Here is a 20,646-nt window from a genome sequence, read left to right as displayed (position 1 = left end):
AACTTCCTTGGAGACTTTAGCAGGACCCTTTACCAGTAGAGCTTACAATCAGGTATGCAATGATAAAATTTAATTCTTTCTCTCCTGCTACAGCCTTGTTTTTCTTGACTCTAGGGGTCTCCAAGACAAGAATTATTTGCTAAAAAAAAATATGCTTCACTGACTTTTTCTTATGGAAAACGTGCTGCAAATCCAAAACAATTTATAGTACAAGAGTCCTGTCCCTGCAAACATTTATTACTGTGGACATTGTTTACTTATGATCAACATCAGGCACAGTGACTACTCTGTGAGTCAGTATTGTGCTGACCACAGAACCATAAAAATAGGACTATTTAGTATTTGTGAAGCTTGTGTAGAAAAAACTGAAGTTGGATTCTGTTATGAATTCTGACTACTTAACACTTAATTTTCACAGACATATAGTAAAAGATGGTCTTATTTTTTTTTAAATTATAAACACCTTTTTCTATATCAGTTATTTGAATGTATTCTATAGAAGGTCACAACTTTCACTTCAAAGAATTCAGGATTGAATGAATAATTTCAATTGCATTTTCTGTCGAGTTAATGGACATAAAGTGATCCTGAGGTAATTTATTGTACTAACAGTTTTATTTCCAGTGATGCTAGAATAGTGAAAAATGTTTCTATTTTATCCATAGTAGCACTTCCACTTGGTGTGCTAAACTTTGCATATAGTTAGAGGCATATAAAAACATTCACAGCTTGACAGAGTTTTTCTTGATCATGATTGAATAAAGAAATGGACCTTTCTTATGTTTTCTGTTATTATAATGTTCAAAATTTCTCCATTACTCCAGATTCTTCCTTAAAATTTCTTTGTGTATCGTGTCTAAATTAGCACTGCATTAGCATTTGCACTGCTGTGCATGTCTCAGTAAAATAAGTTACAGAAGATATTCCCACACAGTAGAAGAACTAGGAATGCTAGTCTAAAGCACTGCTCCCAACTGCTCTAAAAATATTTTTACAAGAAATTCCCTTGATAGAGCCACTCATTTTTGTCACATGTAAGAGGACATTTACAATAAGTTTCATGGTATTTACAAAGTGCTTAACATTTTAGGCCTTTATAAACATTAGCCACTGATTTATCTTTATTTTTAGAATAGAGGCCAGATTTATGCAGAAATATACCATACTCCAGACCTAATGATGCTTTACTGAGGCTTCTGAATTTATTTCACCTAGTAAAAAAAAATTACTTTCAGCTAGATAATAGTAGCAACAAAAATAGTGATACCCTTCCCCTCCTACTCTTCTCTTCACCTCTACTAAGGTGCTTTTTAACGCTTTTTTCTAGACTGAAAAAAGCTATAGGGTAATTTTTTAATTTCAAAGAGTTACTTCAAAAGTGAATTTTCACCTCAATTCAGTTGGCTGTTTCTTCTTAGAATGCATTCATTAAAAAATGAATTTATAATATTAACTGCAGATGTTTACAGACATTTACACATGACAATGCTGCACAAATTAGCATATTTTTAACCATTAAATCAGCACATCTGAGTTGCATGGTACATGTTAATAAAGAGACTCAATAACAAGACATGCTCAGGTAAACAGCTCTCTATAAACTGTTTACATTCAAACCAGCAACAGAAACCAATCTTAAAGAAACTACATTAAAAAGGATCATGAATATAGAAAACCTATTAGTCACACTATCTGAAGAGAATCTGAAAGAAATTAAATACCAAAACTCAATGCTTAAAATTGAGAAAGTTTTAAAAGGTGCTTGTTCTGGTTTTATTTAGTGAGGTGGGACTACACTGGTAGGTTCTGTAAGAAGCTGTTCAGTGGACTTGGCCGGGCGTAGGGCAGACCCGTTGCTGGCCAAGGCCAACACAATTTGTAGCAGAATGTTCCCTGATAAAGCCTCTGTGATAACATATATAAGAAGGGGAAAAAAAGAAAAAAATGAGAGAAGATGTGAAGACGCCAAGTGGGGGCAGAGAGGGGGAGGTGCAAGCCTTGTGGCCCTCACCCTCTGGCCTTCCACTGGGCAGCCAACTGGGCCCAGCTCAGCCCAGCCTGGCTGCAAGAAGTGGAGAGGAGATGAGATGGATGATGTGAAGAGAGGCGTCTGCCTGCCTGTTGTGAAGAATTTCTTCTGAGAGGAATGGCTGCAGACGCCAAGGTCAGTGAAGAAGGAGGGGGAAGAGTAATGTGGCTCCGGGCCAAGATTCCCCTGCAGGCTGCAGTGATGACCATGGTGGAGTAGGTTGTCCCTCTGCAGCCCATAGAGGCCCACAGAGGAGCAGAGATCCACCTGTAGCCCATTGAGAACCCCACGTTGGGGTAGGTGGATGCCTGAAGGAGGCAGTGGCCTGTGGAGGGCCCCACAGGGGCAGCCGTTCTGGAGGGACTGCATCCCGTGGAAGAGATGACTCATGCTGGAGCAGTTTCACGAAGGACTGTGGCCTGTGGGAGGGACCCCACAATGCAGCAGGGGAGGAACGTGAGGAGCTCTTCTGACAACAGCGAAGCAGCAGTGTAAAATGACGTGTGATGAACTGACTGTAACCTCCGTAACCCCCATTCCCTCTTCCCCTCTGTGCTGCTCAGGGTGGGGGGGAAGGTGATAGACATAATGTTAAGCCTGGGAAGAGGGAGGGGTGGAGGGAGGTTATCTTGTTCTCTGTCTCGTTATCCTACTTTGTTTTTAGTAATAAATGAGTATTTTTCCCCAGGTCAAGTCTGTTTTGCCCGTAACGGTAACCTTAAGGATTTCCCCCTGTCCTTATCTCAAACCTCGAGGTTTTTTTTTCCTTATATTATCTCTCCCTATTCTCTTGGAGGGTTGGGGGAGCAAGAGAGAGACTGCGTAGTCTGGTCCCGATTGAGGCTAAACTACGACAGTGCTAAAGGAGTTTAGGAAAATTAATGATTTACAAGCCTGTTAGGAGGGCTTCTGAAGCTAAAACCCATAAGCATTTTCAGAATTTCTCTCCCTAGATTAGTCAGTCTTAAGGTAATTTTAACATCAGCTTGTAACTTGAGAGACAAGTGGCACATTCCTTTACTATTCCAGTATGTCTCACTCCAGTTATTGTATTCTAAGGAAGAGCCTTGAGTTTGAGGTTTTAAATAGTTTTGAGTTTTTAATTTGTTTTTTTTTTCCTTCAATCAAGTCTATAGCTTATCCTTTCATTATACTATTTTTATTTATTACCCTATTTATCAACTGCAAACAAGAACTCTTTTACAAATTCCCACCCTGACTACAAAACTGCTATTGCTAATGAACTTCCAAAGCCGCATTTCAGACAGATGTGGATTCACAGGTCACAGTACTTCTTTGGGCTTCTGCACTGAGACACAGATAAACAGCCAGTTCTCTAATAACAAGTGAAACTAGTTGCAAAGAAGCACTTTAAAAAGGTAATGGGAAGAGGATAGTTCTTCTGCCAAACCAATTACTCACACTATCTAAAGACTTACCAACTAGAAATCAAATGTCATTGCAAGGAAACTGGTTTAGTTAAAAATTTAAGCAAATAAACTTTTCTCAGAAAGAGATGCTCAGACTCAAAGTATAGAGATTTTCTTTTTCTTTTAGAAAAATACCTTAGAAAAAAAAAAAAGTGTAAGCAAAAACTGCACAGAGTGAGGGAGGGAGGTACCCCAGGATGAACAGCAAGAAAATTGATCAGCTGCAACTCTCTTCATGGCCAGCTGAAGAGCATCAGGAAATGGCCCATGGTGGGACATAACTCTCGTACATGCCTTTCATCTTCTCTGCAGCACTCCTCATGAGACTGGGAATGAGCAGCATCTCCTTGAAGCCAAATGAGGTGATAGGGAGACATTCTGTTGCCATGACTATCTTGCACTACAGTGCGTCCCTTCAAGGGCCAATCTATTTCCTCGTAGTTCAAACAAACTTCTTCAGGAGAGAAAAGTAATTGTGAAGTGTGAGTCAGAAGTCAGCTGCCAAAACAGCAGGTAACCAATTTTCTCCCTGCAGTGTGTCTGGTAGATTAAGGAGTCATTAGATGTTCCAGAGCTCCTCAGCAGAAGACTACTACTGAGAATTACAGCCTTCAACTGTGCTTTCCAGTTGTGAAAATGCAATGTATTTGAAGACAGCTTGGAGAAGGTAATTCTTCTGTTTACTATTCCTTTTCTTCTTTCTCAGACAGGCATAACATAACTTTGAGGAAAATACTGGTCCTCTCAGAGTGCTTGAAGAATTTGGTTGGATAGGGTGCTCTCACTGAGTTAGCTCTGGCACTAGCTGCCAGCTGACATCCATCAGCTGATCAGTAGTACCTTATTGTCTCCCATACAGGACTCCTGATTTACCTCTCATACTGAAATCTCAGCTCAGCAGAAGTGATGTCCTTCCCTCTCCTTGTCCTGGAGATGTGGGGTGGCAGATCCAGGGAGGCACAGGGCAATGGCAAGCAGTGAACTGCTGACTCCCAGCAAAGCCTCTGAGAGGCAGCCACTACTATGGCAGAACTGTTACACTGAAGTTGTTTTTTATTCAGAGAGATTAACATTCAGATTCCAAGGCTGCTAAGAAATAAAGTGTAGTGTTACATGAAAAACACTTTTTGCTCCTAAAAGGTTTACCAGCTAAGTAATGGTATTCTACTTAAATATTATCTTTTTTTTTCCCTCCTCATACTAAATATTAAACCAAGCAAAATCAAGACTGATAGACTGCCTCTTTACTGCAGTTGAATGGCCCTATCAAAAGACTACACTACAGAGGTATTCAGATATGAAGGCAGACTCCTAACTATAGAAGAATTTTAAATACTGGAGGCATTCTTAAGTCAGTGGCAATTATAGAAACATAGAAATTATGTCCTGGCATGAAAATCAGACTCTCAGAGTCACCATATAAAGATGATTTGTCATAGCTCTAAGTGAGGGATTGAGGTGGTTCTGGTTGCTGTGAGATTTTGACCACCATCCTGAGCTGGATGCTTCCTAGTCAGAACAGCTGTCAGAACAGCTTAATAGTTCCTGCATGGAGAGATGGACATCACTGTTAGCAGGAGGTCTGGGACACATAGCTTGACAAGAATCCAAAACAATTTGAGGCCTCAGAGAAAAAATCAACAACAGATCTCCCATCTTAACACTATAAATAAATGTTTTAAAATGGTTCCTCCCTATGAAGACAGACAGAGAATCAGAGAAGAAATTGGAGAAAAATTCTCCTCTGCCTCCAGCCATTCAAAACAGGATGTTCTTTTTTTTTTTTGTTTTGATTCACTAACAATCTTGGAGAAGAGTAATACTGGAGAAACACAGAGTAAACAAATGAAGGAGGTGAGATGGAGGAGGAGGACAGAGCTTCTCTCTCCTAACTAATTGTGAGCCATTCACATACCCGGGGAAGATACTAGTGTGTCTCTGTAGGTGTTGATCACAGGGTTATGACAGTGTCACACTTTCAGGGTCTGAGTGAGTGGAGGATAGATGTCTGCCTTTGCCTCCAGAAGCACAAGGTTGGCAGGATCCTGTGGAAGGATGTTCCCCTAGTGGGCATGTGAGGGAGGGACAGTCACTCTACAGGACAGCACTGATCTCAGCAGGCTGCCCTAAGTACAGCTAACAAAGCATCCTATGCACAGAATAGCAGAAAGTAAACTAACCTTATTCCACTTATATGACATTCAAAGATCAAGTAAGACAAACTTCACAAGTAGGTGAAGAGGTTTCTATACTTCCCAATAGATCAATCTTATCCCACCTGACAGAAGGGGGGAGTGGCATTGAAACCAACACTGATCTCAGAGGACAGGAATAAAATAAAAAAAAAAAAAAATTTTGATTTTCAACCCCACCCTCTGGTCCCCTCTCACAGGTCTCTCATGCACCTCCCTTCACGTAATGTGCTGATACTGCATGATCAAAACTTGAGTGACTGAGTTTGAATGAAAAGTCCAGGTTTTATTCCGCCTCCAGTAAATATAAAATTTATGTCAAAAAAAAACCCAGTCTATAATCAGAATCCTCCACAGTCTTTATGTCTTTAAGTTTCTCAGAAATAATAATAGGAATACATGAAACTCCATGGGTATGTTCTTTCATCTATATATAAGCATTCCTCTTAAAATACCATTTACTGAAAATACCATTTACATGACTTTCTAAAGGCTGATGCCAGAAAGCATTGAATTTATGTCTATCTTTTGCTACCAATGCAGCAAAAGTTAAAATAAGTTTCTCTGCCTGATGCAGGAATTGAAGAACAACTTCCTCCATGATATTAATTGTTATGATCCTGTGTACTTGTCATTTATTGATTTTTCAGTATTCTATCTGAAAGAAAAGAAGAGAAGACTGTCAATTTAAATCAGACTAGGCTAAGGCAACTTTTCATTTATTATAGCTTCTGGATACCAGGAATGGTGTTGGAATGCACATTTTGGATAATACGTCATCCAAAATGACATCAGGAAGGCACTGAAACTTCTTCAATTTCCTATATCTAATCAATTTCAGGCCTAGCAAAAAAAAATCCACCTCACCTACAGTGAGGTGGATTACAGACTGGTTAGGGTCTAACACAAAAATTATTTGAATTCCAATGTATTAATATAACAAAATCTTATCAAATTTCCAAGGATTCAACAAAATATAAGGTTATTTTTAACCAAGCCATTATAAACATAATTCTGAAATGGGAAGGTGCTTATATTTCTTATCATTTGACACCACCATCACACGCAAGGTGCTGATCAGTACCTGTAGCCTGTTTGCAAGGAGTCTTAAGTTAAATAGCTCGGAAGAGAACATTCCTGCTCAGAAATGCAAACAATCTATGTCAAACATAATAAGTAGGAGTAACAAATGACCAGAGGGGACAGAGGCTCTGTCATTAATGCTCAAAACAGTGAATTACCTCCTGTACCACTGCATGACAAAGATTACACAGCAGCAGCAAAAGGAGTGAGCTTACATTACAGTATTTCTATAACAGAATGATTTATTTTTCAAAAACTACTCTTACCGGGTTATAGTGTTAATAAACACTTTCAGTTCCTCATAGGACAGTATCAAACTGGGATCAAGTTAATATGAGGGAACTTGCCCATGTCATGCAACTATTTTCACTATTATACAAGAATGTAAGAAAGTATCCTAGTCTTAAAACTATGTCTTTGCTCTTTTCTGAATCACTAACTTGGAGGAGGCTTGGGGAACAGCATCAAGATTATTCTTCTGAAAACCACTCCACTGAAAACAGACCAGATGTAGTCAGAAAGCTCCAAGGATCATTGTGAGTATGCACTGTGGTTTGATGGACTCACCACCCAAGAATCACCTACAGGAAGATGGCAGGGTTTCAACATGCACTACCGTAGCCCTGAGGCAGTACTAGCAGCCTAGGGCTGCTCCTAATACACGTATGCAACTTGACAACTAAAAGCTGTTTTGAACCCTAATCTCCACAGAGGTCTTCCGTGTATGGGTTCAGGAAGAAAAAAAAAGATAATTTCTAAGGAAGTACAGAAAGACTTAAAATTAACAATACACTAAAATAAAATTATAACTAGAAGATTTAATAGTTGTGCTTTCTTTCATATTGTGTGGGAAACTTTCAAGACTCATTTGTGCACCAGATAATATTATAAGACATGACTTAACTCTGATCTTTTCAAGTGAAAAAAAAGGTTTTGGTATGGAAGCAGACTACTTCATTATAGAATCATAGAATAGTTTGGGTTGGAAGAGACCTTCAAAGGTCATCTAGTTCAACTCCCCTGCAAGGAACAGGGACATCTTCAACTAGATCACATTTCTTAGAGCCCAGTCCAAGGGATGGGGCATCTACCACCTCTCTGGGCAACTGGTTCTAGTATTTTGGCCACCCTCATTGTAAAAAATTTCTTCCTTATATCTAGTCTAAATTTACCTCCTTCTAGTTTTAAACCATTACTCCTTGTCCTATCACAACAGTGCAATGAAAGGGGTTTAGTTTCCCATAAATGTTCCAACGGGGCAGTAATCCCTGTGAATTAGTTAAAATGTAGGATGTTTTCTGTTGTTTTAGAACATAATTTTTAAAGTAAATAGCTATTTTTCAAACCTCTCCAGAAATCTGTAACTTTAAAATTAATACATGATGTTTTAATATCTTTCTTTTTCATACTGACTATGATTATGTTTGCTTTTTGTATTTCAATAGAATAATAAAGTTATATTTCAAAATGTAACATTTTAATGTTTCCCTGAAAATGCATTTCTAACTATTTGAAGAAAAAAAAAATCAACTTTGGAAGGAAAATTCTTTAAAACAGCCCAAATTACCAACCAGATAATGTCTGAATAAAAGAAACCTCTAATAGCTACATTTGTTATTATAGCAGGGTTTTTTTTGCTGAGGCTGAAAAAGTAAAACAGTAGTAGAAGCTCTGGCACATAGTCAATGCACTCTGAAGACTGCTCAGTTCAGAAACAAGCTGAAATCACTGTGATTTCATCACAGTGAGGAAATAAGGTTAAAAAAGCCTTCAGCTTCCTCTCTACAGATAACAGTAGAAGTTGCTACTTATTTTTGTGTTTAGCTCAAATAACTATTTCTTAAAATTTCCTTTCAGCATTGTTAATTACAATAACTACTCCTCTAACCATTATTCCTGCCACCAAAATAAACTGTTGCTTAATTAAGCAGTGAACAGATCACAGCACTGTATCTCTTTTAGGAGCTGGACAGCAAAGATGTGATACGATTTCAACTGTGTGTGCCTAATACTTTATCAGTCTCACACACGGCTACAAGTGCCCTCAGAAGGTGGAACGGACACACAAATGGATTAGGAAAAACTGTTAAGCAAATCGCTGGTACATAGCTTGTCCTGTAGACTTACATTTGGAGATATATCTGAGCCATTCGGCTGAGGAACTGTTACTCCATTACTCCATTGCTCCACACAGATCAGCCATGCAATCTCACCTGTAGGTATCTCTGAAGACTGTGTGATCTGTGCTTTCTAACAAAGTCACATTGAATCTTCCTGGTTTTATTTTTATAATCACTCTTTTTATTTTGAATTAACTCAGAATTGTGTGGAAACAATTGAGAGATGCAATCTTATTACCCTCAGATTATCTTTGGGATTCATCAGAGTTTCTACCAAACAGTGGAGGCATTTCTTGCAAACGAGCACAGAAGGGCATAAATGCACTGTGCTTAATTATGAGAAAAAACAGCCTTCTCTGAGCTGCTTGCTTACCTGCCCCTGTGAGCGGAGCATGGGGCAGGACCCTGCCTCTGGTGGAGCAGCAGCTCAGCCTGCCTGGCCCGGCCTGCTTCTCAGGTTGTACGCCACTTCTAACCTGCAGTTTCGCAAGCCGTGGCCAAATCTCGAAACTACACAAAGCCCTTCTTCCCCATGTCAGTGTTTGTGTGCAAAGTGAAGTGAGGGAAAGGGGATTGAAGTTGCCCATTCCCAGACTAGCCTTTATCCTCTTGTAGAAGGAGGCTCAAGGAGAACCTAAGGGCACACCAACCCAGCCTCGTGCCTCTTTAGAATCCCAAGCAACAATGTGTTAGTCCAGCCCTTTAGAGGATCAGTGTCTTCATAAATGGCCCCCACACTCACAAACAATATTAATTGTCAGTTCCGCCAAGATTAATAAAGTCTGGCCAGAGAGTGGACTTGGTCACAATATAACGATATGTCAAGGATATCTGAGCTGCTACTGCCCAGATCCCTCTAATGTAACTGAGGGCTGGCCCCTTTCAGAGCCTCATGATTTGGTATATTTTTCTAGCACTTTATATTTTTCCCCATTGGAACAGAGAGAGATAGAAGGAACATCAACAGGGGGAAAAACAGGACGGAAAAAGGTAAAGACAGTTTTTCTCCACAATTATTGGCATAATATGGATCTTTAATATTCTGGCCTCAATCCTTGGTTGCAAATTCCTGTTTGGGAAAAAAAAAAAAAAAAAAAAAAAAGACTAATACAAAAAGCAAATATCTGGAAATATTTTTCTTTTCAGCCCCCCTATTTCCAAATTATTGCTTGTTTCACCCAGAAGATCTATTTCTAGCCTTCTCAGCCTTGGTACAAACTGCTGCTGTTTCCATTTTACCACAGTTGTCTTTCTCCTTTCTAGGCAAAACTCTTAGGGGCCACAGATGGTTGAATTATGGAAGAACTAGTCAAATCTGCACTTGGCCTTCTTACTCCCAAACTACCATGATGGCTAATCTGTGTGATTGTGTTAGCTATTTTTTCAGAATTATAGTACTAAAGCTGCAGGCACTTGGTAGTTATTTTTAGTTAAATTTTCTAATTTATGTTATGATTTAGACACAAATAGCATAGTGAAATTTTTTCAAAGGCAATAACTTGCCACCAAAATATTGTATATATTGATTGTGTAATATGAAACATTTTTAATTTTAGACTATTAGCACAACAGAACCACAACAATCAGATGCTTTCATTGTTCTGCAAAAAATGTTTAATCTTACCAAGACTATTACACATACCCAGCAGACTTCAACTCAGTCAGGAGACTAAAAATGCCCAATTAGCTTAAGAAAAACTGTTTTCCAGGTACATACTCATATGATTTCCACAAAGGCTGTACCATTATGTCACAAAAAGGAATAGCATCAAGTATATATTCATAATTTTTTTTTCTGAAACATTTTAAAGCCACTACCACCTTTGAGACAAACATTTATGTACTATTCCACAAAATTCTAACATGGCATGTCAGTTTAGAAAGTAACTCACCCCGCAAATGAAGACCGTAAAAAATGTTTTGGATCCTTTTAAAGCTGAAAACATGTAATTGAAAACCTTATTCTAAACCAGTAATGAATTCAAATCTTGGTTCCGGAGCATTGAAGGTTATATCCAAATATTCTTAAATTTAGAAGAAGTCAAATTAATATCATATGTATATTTTTGGCATCAATGCTTTTTCAAGCTTGCTTTGGAGGTATTTCTAGCTTGATTTCAGTTTCTTAGTTCAAATCATGACCTATTTCCAAGTCAGTTCTGTTATTATATGAAATATTCTGGCCAGAGCAGCAACACAGGACTATTCCTTTCTTTTTATTTTTCTTTTTAAGTAGAATATTTTCTTTAAGAATGAATTTAATTAAAAAGATTATCAAAACCTTTCCTTCCTAGTATATTACATATTCATTTAGTTTTCAAATGATGCCTCTGATGCTGCATGTGTTTGCTTCTTAGCGCTTCTCTTTGCCCTAGACCTGACAATCGGAGATGACATGACATATCCCTAGCAACATCAGTGGGGTGCATTATTATACTCATGCTATTTTTCAGTTACCCTACTAAAACTGAGTTATATTACAAAATAATTACTTCCTTCTTAAATAGAATTTTGCAAAAGCTATACTGCATGTTTGTGAGGAAAGGGGTACCCAAACCTGTTCCTGTCTTGCACAAGCACCTGGGACAACTACAGTATGGCAAGTGTGCAGAGGGACAGTACAATAATGGCACAGCACGGCAAAAACAGCATTATGATCCTGAACAGATTTACAACTAGTGGCAGGATACTGATTGGCAACAGGCCAGTGAAGTGCACCATTTTGTGATGTGATAACATACCAGCCTTGTTCAGTGGGCTGTTTGGAGAGGTGCTGTTACAGGAACTAGTCCACACAGATCTTTGCTTAGACCAATGGTTAGATGGCAATTTTAGTGCAAACCAACAAAAGGTTGAAGACTACATTAGTAAATCAAATCCATACAGATGTATCATGACACTGTTCTGACCTATGCTTCCCTTTATGTATTAAAATAAAAGACACAGTTTCAAACATCCCAGATCTCATAACCCTTTAGCCAGTGGAATTCAATCCCATATAATTTGGACTTACTATACCTCACTAAACTGTTGGCAGTGTCAGGATCTTGTGCCGTTACTGTGCCAACAGCAGTCCCAATCTTCGCATTTTCATAAACTTCCATGACATAGGAAGGCATAGTGAAGAGCGGAGGTTCATCCACATCACCAACAATGATCTTTAACATTGTTACGTCTTTGAATGGTCCCAAGTGTGAGAAGCGGAAATCAAGGTGAGTATTTGCTCCTTCTATATTAAGTGTATATGATTTCTTTTTTTCATAGTTGAGTGGCTGTTGGCAGAAAAAAAAAGATTTAACAATGCCATTCTCCGCTTCAGATTATCCTGCTAGCAAGCTAACTACATATTTTCCATTTAACTTAAACCACATTTCTTCATGTTACTGGAAAGCGACAATTTTCAGTGACATTCTGGTAGCCACTGCCATACCTTGTAAGTAGAAGGATATGCATGAAACAGGATAGATTGAGGTTTTCCCTTCAACAGAACTGTGGGCAAGGTGCAAGTTTTGGAAAAACTTAAGGTTTAGAATGAGCATCAGATTCTTCTGCTGTGATAATGTAAAGTCTCTGAATTTTATCACCTTTTGATTTTTACTGGTCAGTGCTAAATATTGAAAAATATAGAGACTGATGTATCTCAAATTAACTTCGTATCTTTAAGTAACACATTTAACAGGCAGTGATAATGATAGTAAAATTCTTTCGGGCATCTCTTCTGTTAAATCCTCAACTGAAAAAAGCAAGTCCTTGCAGGAAAACATTCAGTTGTTGTAAGAGACAGGAACTTAAATGTGTACTAATAGCCTAAACATGTGCTTGTGTGCTTTTCTAACCAGAAAGGGTGCATCTCTTTATTCTAGACCGTTTTCTTTTCAATTGTTCACCAGCAACAATGAGAGAGACAACTCTTCAGCCTGTCTCACCATGTACTGCTACACTATACATGGATTATGCAGTCATAAATGGGAAGAAAGTCTGCAGCTGGGGATACGCCTTTTACAGGGCCTAATGTTCCAATGAAACCCAATAGAAGGCACATCCCCAGCTGTACCATCTACCAAAAGTGCCATTGGCACTTGAACTTTGCCTTGTTATTTAAATCAATAGATTCCTACTAGGAATCCTACCTTTCTACTAGGAAGGGAGAAGCTAGAAGTCTGACTCATATATCACACAACATGGATACTTTCTTTCTTAGGAGTCTCATTTCTAGCTTGCTATTCACACATGTGAAAATGTCCTCTCCCTTGTTCAGCTGATTTTCAGATTATTGTGAACTAATTTTACTGAGTTTACTTATTTATTTTAACTCTATATTAGCATGCTACTACACTGTCTCATGCAAGTATAAGACAAACATGACACACTCAACTCACCACTCTTCCAGCATCAGATAGTTATGTAGTAGAGGGGACTAAAAGGATATTTAACTTAAAAGTATGCAAGTAATGAAGTTCTATTACCAGACGGAATTAAGAATGACAGAACTAAGAAATGTTTTTACTGGAAGTCATGTTTATAGGACCACAACTATTTTGAGCTGATTTCTTCAGTCTCACTAAAGTAAGTGACTACTTTTCATAGGTAGCCCATTGAGAAGTTCATGTGAGATTTTTTTTCTATGTATTGTCTGTTAGTTCTAATTTTTGAAATGGCATTAAAAAATACCAGTTAGGTTTAGATGTGTTAAACATCTTAAAAAACTAATCTCAAAACTCATAATCAATGACAAAAGTTCTATTATTTGCTGTGCTGCAAAACCCATATTTACCCCCATTTATGGTCTGAGTAACTACCTTTTTCTTCATTTTGCAGAGAAAAATAAATGTGTAAATTAAGAACTGTCAGTGTCTTTCAAACTCTTCTGCAATCTTAGCATGTACCTGCTTTCCAGGTAGAGTCCGAGCCAGTCCCTCAGTCCAGAATTGTACTATACTGATTGTAGGGACTGACTGCAATGACAACGACAATGCCAAGGGGAGAAAAACCTGACAGAGCTACCACATAATGAGACACTTAGTAGCAAAGCTTTTTAAACACAGAAGTACTGATGAAAATCCTTTCAAACTTTTACCAGCATCTGTCTGCACTTCCATAAAGTTAGGCAAATTTCTCCAAAACAAGTAAAACCAAGAGGACATAAAGCATGCAGAGTGGACATTTATCTGTTTCACTAAATTATGCCAGATCATGCAGTCATAGAACAGATTTCAAAGTTTCAGATTGCAATTTAAATATGTGTTTCTATGCACGACAGTCTGTCTTGATAATAGACACCTCAGTACTTACTAGGTTACGAATTTCTAGCTTCAGTCAATTTATAAAGAAGGATAGGTAGGTTAATATTTATTATTACACAGAGCAAAGCAGGTAGATTGTACAGTTATATATACTACCATTAAGTTTCCAACAGTACCAAAACACAGGCATAACACTGAAAGAAGTTTCCTACACTTTTTTTTTTCTTTTACAATATCAATTATTGTGACATTATGGCATGATGGAATTCCACTACAACCAGTTTCTTTCTGTATGGACCTGACAGCCGGCCTGAACAGAACTCAATCCAAGTACTGAAGCCTTTGACCAAGGCTAAACTGGTATTTCCTATCGCCACAAAGAGTGGAAAAATAGTACTCAAGGCAATAAATATGAGGAACTCAATGTGTGATTTGTCAATGTCAGTGTGTATTTTCTAGATAAAATCTACAGTAAATTTGACTGATGATGTATAAGAAAAATAGTTGATGAGGATTTATATATGCTATATATTTCTTTGATATGTCCTCTATGTATTTAAAGACAATTATTTCATTCTCTTAACTCTAATAGTATGAAACTTTTCTGTCTTTTCCTTTCTCTATCTCCCCTTCCTGAATGTATTAATAAAAACTTTAAAGGCATGGAAATTTCTCAAAGACTGATAAATCTATTACTATTTTTAAAAGAACTAAGTGTGCTACTCAAATTAAATCAATTCATAAAGAAATCTAAGTTTTGTAAATTCTAACTCAGATGTTGCTCGTTAATTTATGTTGTATTTGTGTAATGAGCAGGGAAACATTAAATAGTAATTTGCACTTTTCTGCAGCATATATATTCTAAGATTAAATAAGTTTACAACAGGATTGCAAATTGTATCTATGATGCCTTTTTGGAAAATTAACTTAAGTTTATACTAACAGTGGTTGGATTAGATTGTATAGGAAGACTAATTTCTCCCAGAAAACACACAAGGAATCATAAAAAGTCTAAAGTCTTGTTTTCTTTCTTTTGTGTAGTTATTTAATCAAACAATACTAACACTATTTCTTTGTCTAGAATTCAAGAATAATCCATTCAGATAACCAGAAAAAGCTGACATTTCAACCTTAGCCAAAGCAGTTTCTTACTTCCATTTTCTTTCTTCTTCTTCCCATAACATCTCTGAATTAAATAATAATATACTGGGGCATAAGCGAAAACAAGCATACTCTCCTGCACTGAAATTCACAGTTGTGAAAAAAAAACCAAACATTATTTTCAACGTTGAGCTATTTTAGACAGAAAAGACACATGCTGTACTAAGGATTATTGTTGCCAGGTGTCAGAATTATTATTATTATTATTATTATTATTATTATTATTATTATTATTATTATTATTATTATTATTATTATTATTATTATTTTCCTTATTCTCTCCTGAGGAGAAGTGAGGAAATTTACAAGCAATGCAAGTCCTGTGATAATCCACACCTTTGAACAACTCAAAAGTCCAGTTGTGACACCACTTTTCCTTTTCCTTTTGATAAAATATTAAAAATACGAAATATGGCTGCAGAACTGCATTTTGCTAGGATTCTGCTTAAATATTGTGTATGTGTTGAAATTGACATTTATCTTTCCACTTGAAGAACAAATTTGGCCCCCACTTATAGCCCATCTAATTTTGTGCTAAGACATTTGACCATAGACTCATCCATTATTTCAGGTAATCTGAGCTGTTTACCAGTAGTTTTTTATTCCCATATTTTAAAAATTTAGTTCATTAATCATCACATTCAGCCTAAAATACCTAAGCTATTCTAATTCAGCAACAGTTTGGGTATAAAAATGATAATACAAAATAATTTATATTTACACAAGAAATATTTCAACTAACCCATCAGATTCACAATAGGACTCATTTAACTCTATATAGTCAAACAGAAAGATGTGGCTCTATCCTTTCTGACACTTTGCTTTCTCCGAGAGAAGCAAATACTCAAATAAATTACTTATAAATACTTTCACTTGTAATGTGTAAAACCTAAGTTTAAATTTTCCCTCATTTAATTCACAGCCAAGCCTTGAATATCAGTCATCTATTTCAGTCATTAGCTGCAGGTATAAGTTAAGAGAAGCAACACTATCCTGCCCCTCTAGAAATCTGGATGATCATTTCTAGATTCACTTAAAGTTGCCTGAACACTGAAGATCATTAACTCTTTCCTGGAAAGAAAATTAAACATTTAAATTTTAGATAGACTGAAACATAATTTTTGTTCATGTTTCTTATTTTCTCTACGCACAATGTCTTTCAATGACTGTTACCTACATATTTTCAGTATGCATTCATTAGTTATTCTGATTTTCATGCAAAACTGAAAATACTATATGTAGCTGAAGTGACTAGTCACAGGGCTAAATGGAAAATACTGCTGTTCATTATACTGCAATTTTTGTTTCTAATATCAGACTCTCAAAAGGAACACCATAATTTTATGAGAGGTACATAGCTGCTTCCTGAACATTTCCAGGTTTATTATACACAATGGAAGAGGCATGGCCTGTTCAGATTTTTTTTTTTTTTTTTTTTCTGTGAAGCCTGAATAATACTTGCTGACCTGAGGTCAGGAAAGTTCTAGCATACCTCTCTGAAAGTCACGATAAGGGGGGGAACATATTGACCACTCATTCGCTGAAGGATCCAGACAGTAATGGCTTTCACTGTGCTATTTTGTTTTGATTTCCTCTAGTCTCCCACTCAAACAAGGAATTGCCTGAGGCAAAGGGAAAATCCTTCCTGACAGTTTGCAATCAACTCTTTGTGGTAGGATCTCTGAGACTGAAGAGTGGCTCCCCAGGGCTTGTCAATAGGAGAGATGATAAAAGTACCGGCCATATTGGGTCAGCCCAGAATAAGACTATAAAAGATTCCTTCCAACACTCACAGACTTGGCAAACCTGTTGATCAGTCTAGAACTGAGGTGCTGAGAAGTTTGATTTTTGCATCAGAACCTCAAACAAGTGAAGTTTCAAAAGGTTTGCGGAGGACTTCAGACCTTCAGAGACAATTATATACTTACTTCAGGCTTTTTTGATGTGTCTACCATACGTTCTTCCAGAGAACTATTAGAAAGAGTAAAAATCATCCTATTCTACTGTTATAGAAGGTACTGGCATCTAATATATGAAACAAAATCAATTCTATTCTTACTGGAGATTATCTATTTTGGGTAGGCTATTAAAATAATTCAGCTTCAAATCCAATCTAAATTAAAAGTAATTACAGCACACAATGTATAAAATACTTATTAAACTGCATAAAGGATCTGAGTAAAAAAAAAAAAAATAAAAATCAGATTGTCTTTTTGTACTGTATGAGGGGATGCTAGAACTTCTGAGGAAAGAATGGAAGTATTTTACACCTATTTATGTAGCTTTAAGTGTTGAAATTCTGCTCAAATGAAGTATAGCATTACCTAAGCAAGATGTACCCCTTCTTGTCTTGATGGGAAAATTACTCAAATCACTGTCATGTGTATGTATAAGAACAGGCAACGTATGCTGTTGTCAGATTCTAAAACATAGTGAAAATTTAGCTAAAACAATTTTCTCTGCCAAAAACAGTCTTTTGTTTTGTTGCAAATTCTTCCTTTCTGTTTCATGTTCTCAATATGCATAAATGTAGTATTTAACCAACAATAGTCATGATGAACTTTTAGACAGACAATAATGTTCATTTTGAAGAAGAAATAACAGATTATAGCATTAGCTACATCAATAACTTCAGTGGTATAAAAAAGACAGAGTTCACTTTTATGTGGCTGAAAGTGGTGGGTATTAAACAATCTTTATAAAACACACAGAATTATAGCTTTTTAAGATACCAGGAGAGATAGGAACCTTTCTAAATTCAGTATGAATTAATAAAATACTATTTCCTTAATTTACAAAATCTTTTTTAAGATATTACATAAAAATTTGCATACATACATATCTATTCATATGCAAATAACCAACATCCTTTATAATATTTTTTACTTGTTCTCTTTTCCTACATTTTCTTTGGCTTTTATTCCTTCTACTGTTAATCAGGCCCAGAATACATATTATCAAACATGAATACAAATTCACTTTTACATTTCTGGATGCATGGATATAATTGCTGCCTACAAAACTCAATAACAATTCACATGAAAATTACTAATAGATGTCCGTTAGTCCAAGTGAAAACTGAAATCAAGAAGTTATTTCCCGCGTTGGAAATAATTTTTTAAAAAAATATTATTTAAACATAGCAACCCATCTCTCTGGGTTATTATAAAAGTCAGTTTAATTCTAGTCTTAGAATATTAGCATAAGTTGGCAGACACTTCAGGAAACATTCACTATGAACTCAGTTCAGAGGACTTAATATGGAGATGAAATTATGTATGGAACTGGATTTGTGAATGGAATTCAGTTAAGAATGAAATAAAATGGCAATAATATTTTATAATTAATAGTTTAAATAGACTGAGACAAATATAGGAAATTCATTTAAATTATAACTGTGTGATGGCTTGACCATTTACTTTTTAAGTCTTTATAAGTAAGTTGGTATTTACATTACACAGTGCACAATACTTGTCCATTTAGATGCCAGCTGACAAGAATTACAGTCTATAAAAACTGAATTATGCATTTGTTGCCACAGATAAACTTTCTATGTCAAGATTCATGCAGTTTGGGGACAACTTTCAGCCAAATTTTATTTCTTTCAAATAAATTTAATGTGTAAAACCATAATTCAGAAAAAAAAATCTAAATAAAAATTCTGTAAGATTTACTTTATTATAAATATTAGATATGACCACTCAAAAAACAGAGAACATTTAAATAACTATTTCTTGCCTTTAATTTATTTTCTCCTCACCTTTCCTGCAAAGATTTCAAGTATCTCAGGAAGCAACACCAAGAAGCTTAGACTACTGAAGTTTATGGTTCAGTAGATTTACATAGGATAATACTTTCATCATGGTATCTGCTTATTAAGCATTCATAATTACATTTTAATTACATGCACAGGGAACTTTCAAAGTCTATTGCTTACCTTCTTCAGGGAAAGAATTCCTTCCCTTGTTTCTTTGTCAGTAGATATGGAGAACACTCCAGAGCCATCACCATTTATAATTGTGTACTTCATGTCTGCATTTGAACCAGTGTCTGCATCATTTGCTTTGATTTTGCCAACTGCTGATCCAACTTGAGCTGATTCAGGAACATACAGTTGATAATGTTCTGAGAGGGAAAAAAGAAATACAATAGCTTGGACATTTTCTAGCCAAACTAAATTAGAGAACCATTATGTGCTTGATACACTTCTGAGTAAATGGAAGACTATTTCATACGCAAAATTGACAAATAAACGATAAAGGAAAATGAACATAACGGGTACATAAAAGTATTCCACAATTGTGCCCATGAAAAGCATCCCTAACAACTATGACCCCCTTTCAGTGTTTTTATAACCTGTTAGGTTAATCATTAGAAAAATAATTTTATTTTTATTTTAAATAATTTTCTTCACTGTCTCTGTCTTTTTGGAGTAAGTATCTTAACACGTACAAAGTTGTCTGGCAGACAGGAAGGTGCCACAAGGAGAAAAAAGTAGCAAACAGACACAATGTGATGACATAAACCCCAATTTCTGTCTGAAACTAGGCTAGAAAGACAGCTTAAAGAAATTTTCTCCAATAATGCTAGTGCTGTAACACAGCAGGTATGCTGAAACATACCAGCACTGAAAAGGAAAATACACGTAAAATAGAAGGTGTGTACATACCAAAATAAAACCCTAAACAACACCCCGTCCAAATCCCTCCCCACAAGTCTGCACAGTTCACATTACAGGCCAACCACCAACACAGAAAAGAGAGCAAAGAGATAACTTCTGTTATTACGTATCTTGTGAAACTCTACAGAGTTTCTTCTATATCCCTCTTAAACATTCTACGATAGCAAATGCAACAGTGCAACACTGAGATGCAGGAGAGTGGATCAGAAGATGCTACATATCAAAGCTAACATGTTGTTACAGTTTGCGGAGTTTAAATCAGCTAGCATGACTGCAGAGGTATCCTCGGTAAGCACGTAAAAAGAGAAACGCAAAATTTAAACCTGCACTATGGCAGAAAAAACACTATCTGTTGCACGGATTGATGAAATTATGACTCTAAAGAAGCTGCAGTTGCAGAGGGAATGGATGTTATCACTAAAATAAAACTAACTAACTTTAGACATCTGTTAGAAAATAGACAATTTTATTACAAATTTTTCTAGTTCCTTGCACAATGGTTCCTAAACTCATTTCTAGTCTTTAATTGTTTTTGTAATACTAGTCCATAATACTAATAAACAAGAAGTAGTGTGAGAAGGGGAGACAAGTTGGTCACTGTTGGTCCAAAAAGAAAGAGTGGTTTCCTAGGTAAAAAATTACCATACACAAGGGAAATCTCAAGGGAAACAAGAAATGTCCAGTAGAACAAGGAAAAAAAAGTATAA

General features: G+C 36.4%; 1 protein-coding gene across 4 annotated transcripts in view; it reads right to left on the bottom strand.

Moving 5' to 3' along the window:
- Window positions 1-20,646, bottom strand: part of CDH18 (cadherin 18) — a 168,627-nt gene that overhangs the window by 28,601 nt on the left and 119,380 nt on the right. For all 4 annotated transcript variants that reach the window (XM_086741982.1, XM_086741980.1, XM_086741981.1 and 1 more), the window contains exons 5-6: window positions 19,196-19,383; window positions 11,873-12,126 (exon numbers count right to left, since the gene is read on the bottom strand). In XM_086741982.1, the coding sequence (XP_086598108.1) occupies window positions 11,873-12,126; window positions 19,196-19,383 (442 nt within the window). The remainder of the gene's footprint in view (window positions 1-11,872; window positions 12,127-19,195; window positions 19,384-20,646) is intronic.

Source organism: Chlamydotis macqueenii, chromosome 2, assembly GCF_036417535.1.
Source record: "Chlamydotis macqueenii isolate bChlMac1 chromosome 2, bChlMac1.mat, whole genome shotgun sequence".
Taxonomy (NCBI): domain Eukaryota; kingdom Metazoa; phylum Chordata; class Aves; order Otidiformes; family Otididae; genus Chlamydotis; species Chlamydotis macqueenii.
Note: the sequence above shows the minus strand (reverse complement) of the source record. Positions and strands in the feature narration are given on the sequence as shown.